The sequence below is a fragment of the Vulpes lagopus genome, chromosome 19 (assembly GCF_018345385.1).
Source record: "Vulpes lagopus strain Blue_001 chromosome 19, ASM1834538v1, whole genome shotgun sequence".
Lineage (NCBI taxonomy): Eukaryota > Metazoa > Chordata > Mammalia > Carnivora > Canidae > Vulpes > Vulpes lagopus.
The window spans coordinates 3693224-3701031 of NC_054842.1; the positions used below are offsets into that span (position 1 = coordinate 3693224).

The window sequence follows — 7808 nt, forward strand, 5'->3', positions numbered from 1 at the left end:
TAGTGGTATGCCAAGGCCTTCCTGCTGTCTTGAATGTTCAGAGCAAAGACTTTCCATAATTAGCTCTGTGTGTGTGTGTGTTAAATATATACATAATATAAAACTTAATGGTAATTTTGCCATTTTTCAGTGTGTAATTCAGTGGTTTTAAATACATTTATGATGTACAACCATTATAACTATCCATCTCTAGAACATATTTCATCATCCCAGACAGAAACTCTATACCCATTAATAATTCCCTATTCCCTCTCCCCATAGCCCCTGGTAACTTCTATTCTACTTTCTTCTGCTTTCTAGGTTCCTCATGTCAATGGAATCACACAGTATTTGTTCTGTTGTGGCTGGTATATTTCATTTAGTGTAATGTTTTTAGATTCATCCATGTTACAGCATGTATTAATTCATTTTTTATGGCTAAATAGTTTTCATTAGTATGACTACAATTTATCCATTCATCTTTTGATGAGTATTTGGGTTGTTTCCCTTTTTTTTAATAACATAAATATTGCAATAATATATATGTACATATATATGTGTGTATATATATATATGTGTGTGTGTGTGTGTATATATATATATATGTATATCTAGAAGTCAAATTCCTAAATATTACTGGATTTCTCTCCAAAATCGTTATACTAATTTACGGTCATAGATGTAATGTGTTTTTTTTCTATGCACACAAAGCCTTCCACATAAACATTTTAATAATGGGATCATATTTTATAACATGTTTTGCTTAATCATAAATTATGAACTTTTCCATCCAATAAATTATATTCTATAATGTAACTGAATGACTATTATATAGTGTGTATATTAAAACCACTCCTTAAGAGAATTAATTGTTAATTTCTTCATGCATCCTTTGTATTATCTTTGACTCTGTTCTAAGCTTAATATTGCTCAGTAAATTGTGGGGTCCTTGAATATAAGATCCAAATCTCTTCTTCGTTCTTTGATACTGAAAAGAGAATGTACGTGATATGTGTATGTCATACATATAGTGGGTACTGAATGAATTTTTGCTGAGTGAACAACTTAGAATAATGGTAGGGATGGTACAGAGCTTGACCTTGCTTCAGCCTGAATTGTAGGAGTACCTTAACTACCAGGCCCAGTTTTGCTTGAGTTTAGGTTTTATTTGATAGTGAAGCGCCCTTGGGCTTCCTGCAGCTGAGTGTTTTAGTAAAAGGTTCATCTAGAGACTTTACAGGGCAGGTTGCAAAGGGACAGCTTTCCAGGCTAAACAAAGTGGAACCTGATAAGGCTAATAGTGGAGTGTGGAGGTGTGGAAGGGGAAGAAGAAAGAGTGTAGGGCACATTTCTGCCAGCAAAGGTAGAAGGGTTAACCTCAGTCACGAAAGCTTCCTCTCCTTGATACGCCTGCGATCTCATCTTTGAGCCACATCTTTGGTCCCTGTTGAAATGGTGCTTTTTCAGATAGGAGTGCTAACAAGACTTTTCTCCCTAGGGTTATGATAATTCTGAGAGCAGTGTTCGGAAAGCATGCGTCTTCTGCCTGGTGGCTGTTCACGCGGTAATTGGTGATGAACTAAAACCACATCTCAGTCAGCTCACTGGCAGTAAAGTAAGTAGTGATGCCTTATTCTAAAGGTGATGACATTGATACATTTTTAAATTTTAATTCTTTGTTGTGTTAAAGGATGAATTTGTTATTCAACTTTAAGTCAGCCTTGAGCATCCAACTCATTCCTCCTGCTATTTGAATTTTAACTGTTTCTACGTTCACATGGGTCACTAAGGTGAAGTCAAGTAGGGTACATTGCTGTGAAAGAAGTGCCTGCAGCCAGCTGGTTCCTTTCCCACTTCCACACCCAAATCCTTACCCCCAAGGACTGTTTAAGAATAATTAGTGGTTGGGGTGCCTGGTTGGCTCAGTTGGTGAAGTGTGCGACCCTTGATCTTGGTTGTGAGTTCGAGCCCCACATTGGTTATAGAGATTACTTAAGTACATAAGTACATAAATAAATATCCTTTTTTAAAAAAAAAGAATAAAGAGTGGTTTTACATATTCATGGATTACTTTATATCTCCCAAAATGTGGAATACTTGAACATTTCTTAAACTTTCCCCTATGAACTATGATAATCAAATATTTGCTGTCCTTAAAACTTAAAAAAAAAAAAAAAAGAAAGAAAGAAAAGAAAAAGAAAACATAGGGGTGCCTGGCTGGCTCATTGAGAAGAACATTACTTAAATAAGCTTTTTTTAAAATGTTTTTAAAGACTTAAAAAAATGAGTCTTGCTTTTCCTTATTTCTTTAATACCTTTAATACTATCAAACATTGAAATTCATTCTACAAGGTGAGAATAAACTATGATTATTGAATTGTTGCTTATGAACCAGTTAGCAGGAGACACTAAAGAGTTTCCCAAAATCCTAGCAATTATCATTACTATCATCAAATTTCTTTTTAAAACAGCAGGAAAGCAGAGAAAATACCTATAAAGCTCAGGTATACACCTTATGTTAAATACCTGTGTAAGTTATAGATAGATTAAAGCAGTGGTTCTTAATCTGAGTTACCGACCACTTTGACATCTAGTAGGTACTATCTCATCCTAAGAAAAATAAATAAATACAGAAAATTTTACACGTAGTCTCAGAGGATTCATTGAGTCCCTGAATCCTATGGATGCCAGGTTAAAAACCCTTGGATCAATGAGTTAATGTTAAAAAAGCAAACTTCAACAGCATAGTTTTCTCTTTTTTTTTTTTTTTTTGTTTGTTATTTTCTTTCCTTTTCTTTTTTGTTTTAAAATAAACTCTACACCCAACATGGGGCTTGAACTCAAGATCCTAACATCAAGAGCCCCACATGCTCTACCAACTGAGCCAGCCAGGTTCCCCAACACAGTGGTTTTCAAAGAGAAAAAAAAATCTCAGCTTTTGTAATAAGCTTAAGTTGTATCCTGATAATGTAGAGATGTCTGTGAAAGAACTAAAATTCAGTACTTTGTCAAGACTTTTAGCTCTAGGAAAAAACTGAGGGTTATTGGAAGGGAAATGGGGGGTGGGGATAGGGTCACTGGGTGAAGGAGGCATGAAGGAGAGCACTTGAAGTAATGAGCACTAGGTGTTCTATGCAACTGATGAATCACTAAATTCTACCCCTGAAACTAATAATACACTATATGTTAATTAAATTGAATTTAAATTTAAAAAATTTTAATTAAGTACTTTGTTAGAATACTAAGCAGCCAATTGCATGAAACCTGTAGCTAAGCTGAAAAAATATTTGGAAATTAGATGAAAATTAGATGAAAAAAAGTAGAGCATAAAATTATGTATACATTGATTAAAACTTTATGAAGATATGATATCATCTAGCAAAGACTGCAAAGTGTCACAGAAGGGTACCTGGGTGGCTCAGTTGGTTAAGTGTCTGCCTTCAGCTGGGGTCATGATCCAGGATCCTGGGATCGAGTCCTGCATTGGGCTCCCTGCTCAGTGGGGAGTCTGCTTCTCCCTCTCACACTGCAGCTCCCCTTGCTTGTGCAAGTGCACACGCATGCTCTCTCTCTCTGTCAAATTAAAAAAAATCTTTTTTTAAAAAAAGTGACAAAGAAATCAAGAACATTCTTCGAGGGCAGTGTTTTATAGTTTTTAAGATCTTGGGTCCTAGAACCCAAGTGCCTAATTTCCTATTTTGGCCCACTTCTTACCTACCCCTGTGACTTTAGGTACACATCCTATATCTTGATTCCCTCATCTATAAAGTGGTTATTGAGATAAAAAGAAGTAATGTAAGGTAGTTAGCTTATTATATAGCACATAGTGCTCAAATATTTGTGCTTAATGTCTTAATAGTGACCTCTTTTTTTCTAAGTTAAAGTTTACATGCTATCACTACAACATTTTTTGAAAAGGCATATTAGAATACTCAAGTCATCAGGGGCACCTGGCTGACTCAGTATGGTAGAGCATGTGACGACTCTAGATCTCGGAGTAGTGAGTTCAAGCCCCATATTGGATGTAGAGATTACTGAAAGAAATATTCATTTGTGAACAGACCAGGACTTGAATTTTTCCTGGTAATTCTTACTTATCAACAATCACTTGGGCATAGCTTAGTCTAAAATCTCTTTTTAAATTCATATATGTATATCATTTTTTTAGTGAGCATCTTACTATAATTTATAATTTTCTCAGTGACATATGTTTGGCTTGAATCTGCAGATGAAGCTACTGAATCTTTACATCAAACGCGCACAAACAGGTTCTGGAGGAGCTGATCCCACTACTGATGTTCCTGGACAAAGTTAGTGAAGCTGATTAAAGTGAACCAAGACTCAAAGAAAGGACAGACAGACCACCCCTCATCAACGAAAGGAAATTTTCAAACACATCTTTTGAAACTTACCACCTTTCCCAGTTTTAGTTTTTTGTTTTGTTTTGTATTTTCTGTAATGGAGGGCTATCCTCAGTCTGCATGTAACTTTTATGATAGTTACTCCAAATTCAAAAAGAAGCAGTATTAACATCAGTTGATCAATACAAAGTAATTTTTAATCGAATTCATCATTTCACATGTTTGTACTTCTTTGTCTTCCCGTTAACCTTTGCCAGTGTTATGATTGTATAAATTTTTTTAAATGCTGGTTAAAGAGGAATGCTTAAAGCTTTAAAATTTTAACAGTCTAAAACATTTTTTTGCCTCTATTCAAATGCAGAATAATATTTTTATTGCTACTTGGAGTTTTGTTCTGTATCATGTCTTACGCCAGAAATACTGAAATGATGTGAAACAAAGCAGGACTAATTTGAACTACATACAGCTGGACTCTGTTGACGTGATGGTGATACATGTCATTAGTTGCAACTTCTTTGGGGTGATCTGTAGTTTAAAACTAAGACCTCAGAGAAAGTGCTACAGAATCAGCCAGTTCTGTAACACTGATACTGCTTGTTGGTTGTTGGTCTTGCCATCATTATTTAAAACCATGTCCCCTCTAAGATCCCATAAGAAAGCTGCACCAAATCATCTGCCTGTTGTTTTCTTGATACTTATTAAAATAGAAGGTTTTTATTGCAGGGTTTTTGGTTTATCTTTGTTGTGAATGATGCTTTTTTCATATTTATTAATATCAAATTCACTTATGAATAAACTTGATAATGGAAAGAGACAAAAAAAAAATCAAGTGCATGTGTGTCCTTGACCATCTTCTGTTTCTCATTATAAACAAACTTATTGAAACATGGGAGTCAACCAGCACCTTTTCTTTAAATGGTGGAACCTGGTTTCCTTTTGCCATGAAATTGTCTTACTTGAAAATATTGATCCTGATGAGAGAGATGGTGCAAGGCTATTATCTTTGTGTAATGGACTCAAATTCTCTACCTCTTCAGGGCTAATCCTTATAACTGAGCTGCTGCCTGTAGTGTCTTTTGGAAAACTACTTCAAGGGTGATTTTCTGTTACATTTTAACAAAGTTTTTAATCACCTTTTGCTACACCTATTCTTTTCGTGTGCAGCCAACTTTCAAAAATTACCAGTTTGGTGAAAGGCAAATTAGATCATTTGGAACCAGGATACTAATGATTTCTCATAACCTTTTTTTAAATCCTAACATGAAGTGAATTTGACTGGAAAGGCAAATAGCTATTAGGGAAGCAATTTGCTGTTGTTACAGAGTTATCTGTACTTTCTTTGTTTAATTGAAAAAAATGTAGAAATGTATGTAAAGAATTTAAGACGAGTACTGGATGGATGGATGATTTGTCATAGGCTTTTCCCTGTTTCTGTTCTAGCAGCAGGAAAATAGTTTCTCTCTATCCCCTCCCCTTTACCTGTAACAATTTTGTTTTCTGCTGTTAATTACATTGTGTATTTATAGTCCTATGCTTACTGTTGTGCATATACTGGCAATAAACCTGTACATAACATTACTTGAAAAAAATAACAATGTATATCAGTTGTTTTTCTGTCTCACTGTCTGACAAGTCACTTAGCTCCCAACCAAGTTTTTAAAAATGTTTCAAAGGTCTTGTATTAGTGGTATTCTCTGAATTTTATAAGTGCATCTGAGGAGAAAAGATTTATCAGGAGGAGCATCCACAGTCAAATTATATAGCTATATATGCATGTGTATAACATAGCTTTATCTAAGAAGAAAAGACATTTTAAACATTGAATTCTTCTCAGTTTCTCAGTAATGTTTTATGTTCCATGACCTTTTGTATGTTTTATAATCACTTTTTAATCTCAATATTGATTTAATTTTGACCTCTGCTTTAAGATCTTGCTTTAACTCTTGCTGACAACTAAGTGTGATTGATGTAAGCTGATAATAATAAATAACTCTACTTGAAAACTTAGATCATGTACCTGGCATCTAAAGGCAGGCATTCAAATAAATGAACTGAATAGTGAAAGAGTATGGTTTAATGTGACTAAGTTAAAGCTAATATATTAAAACATGAAAAAAGTCATATTTAAAATTCTATAATTTTAGGGACACCAGGCTGGCTCAGTCGGTAGAGCATGCAGTTCTTGATCTCAGGGTCGTGAGTTTGAGCCCCATGTTGGGCATAGAGATTACTTTAAAAAATTAAATATATATACATAAAAAATAAATGAAATTCTATAATTTCAATTAATGAAGCTTTATGAAAAGTTATTATAGACTACTCACATTTGTTCATTCCAGAAACATAGTTAGGTGTCAGCTATTAAGAACTGGTGAGGGACGCCTGGGTGGCTCAGCAGTTGAGCGTCTGCCTTCGGTTCAGGGCGTGATCCTGGGGTCCTAGGGTCAAGTCCCGCATCAGGCTCCCTGCATGGAGCCTGCTTCTCCCTCTGCCTGTGTCTCTGCCTCTCTGTGTGTGTGTCTCTCATGAATAAATAAAAATAAAATTTTATTTAAAAAAGAAAAAAAAGAACTGGTGAAAAGTTCCTGGTTAAATTTTTTCTTTCCACTTTTCTCTCTAAACATCAGTATCATTCATTTACTGCATTGCTCAGAGCTAATTAAAAGGACATAATTCCAGATTATAAACCATGTTTGTTTCTTGGAGGTTTTCAAAATCTTAAATAAGCTTCTGCCATTTTCAAGTAAGATGTGATTTGAACCTGAGGTTTCAAATTTGGAATAAATTTACTGTATTCCTTCATACTTTCTCTTACAAATTTTGGGTCAAAACGACTTTTCACCAAGTATGTCTCACAATAAAAGGCTGGAATCTTATCAAGCCATATCTGTTCGTAAATTCAAGTGTATCTTATAATTATTAATTTAGAATAGCATTTACAGAAATAAAAATGAGGATTGGTACATGCATACAAGAACACATTTTTATAAACTTAATCTTTGACATCTTTGCTTCTTGTGTTTAGGTTTATTTCATTGCAATTACTCAAGTACAGTTTTACAGCTAAGCAAAAGAATTAAGCTTTAAAAAGCCAAGAGTTAAAAAGTTATTCATCTCTCTTTTTTAAGACTTTATTTTTAAGTCCTCTCAATACCCAACATGTGGCTCAAACTCACAACCCTGAGATCAAGAATCGCATGCTTGGGGACACCTGGGTGGCTTAGCGGTTGAGCGTCTGTCTGCCTTCAACTCAAGTCTGGGGATTGAGTCCCACATCAGGCTCCCTGCATGGAGCCTGCTCCCTCTGCCTGTGTCTCTGCCTCGCTGTGTCTCACATGAGTAAACAAAATCTTTAAAAAAAAAAAAAAAAAAAAGTTGCATGCTCCACTAACCAAGGGAACCAGGTGCCCCAAAAGTTACCCATCTCTATACAGCAGAAATAAATTCTATAAAACTAGAAAAATAGAA

The 7808-nt window shown here is 34.9% G+C and overlaps 1 protein-coding gene across 33 annotated transcripts in view; it reads left to right on the forward strand.

The window, feature by feature from the left end:
* Nucleotides 1-6404, forward strand: part of CLASP2 (cytoplasmic linker associated protein 2) — a 176587-nt gene extending 170183 nt beyond the window's left edge. For all 33 annotated transcript variants that reach the window (XM_041733812.1, XM_041733817.1, XM_041733813.1 and 30 more), the window contains 2 exons: nucleotides 1478-1594; nucleotides 4208-6404. In XM_041733812.1, the coding sequence (XP_041589746.1) occupies nucleotides 1478-1594; nucleotides 4208-4294 (204 nt within the window). In that variant the 3' untranslated portion in view covers nucleotides 4295-6404. The remainder of the gene's footprint in view (nucleotides 1-1477; nucleotides 1595-4207) is intronic.
* The last annotated feature ends 1404 nt before the right edge of the window (nucleotides 6405-7808 follow it).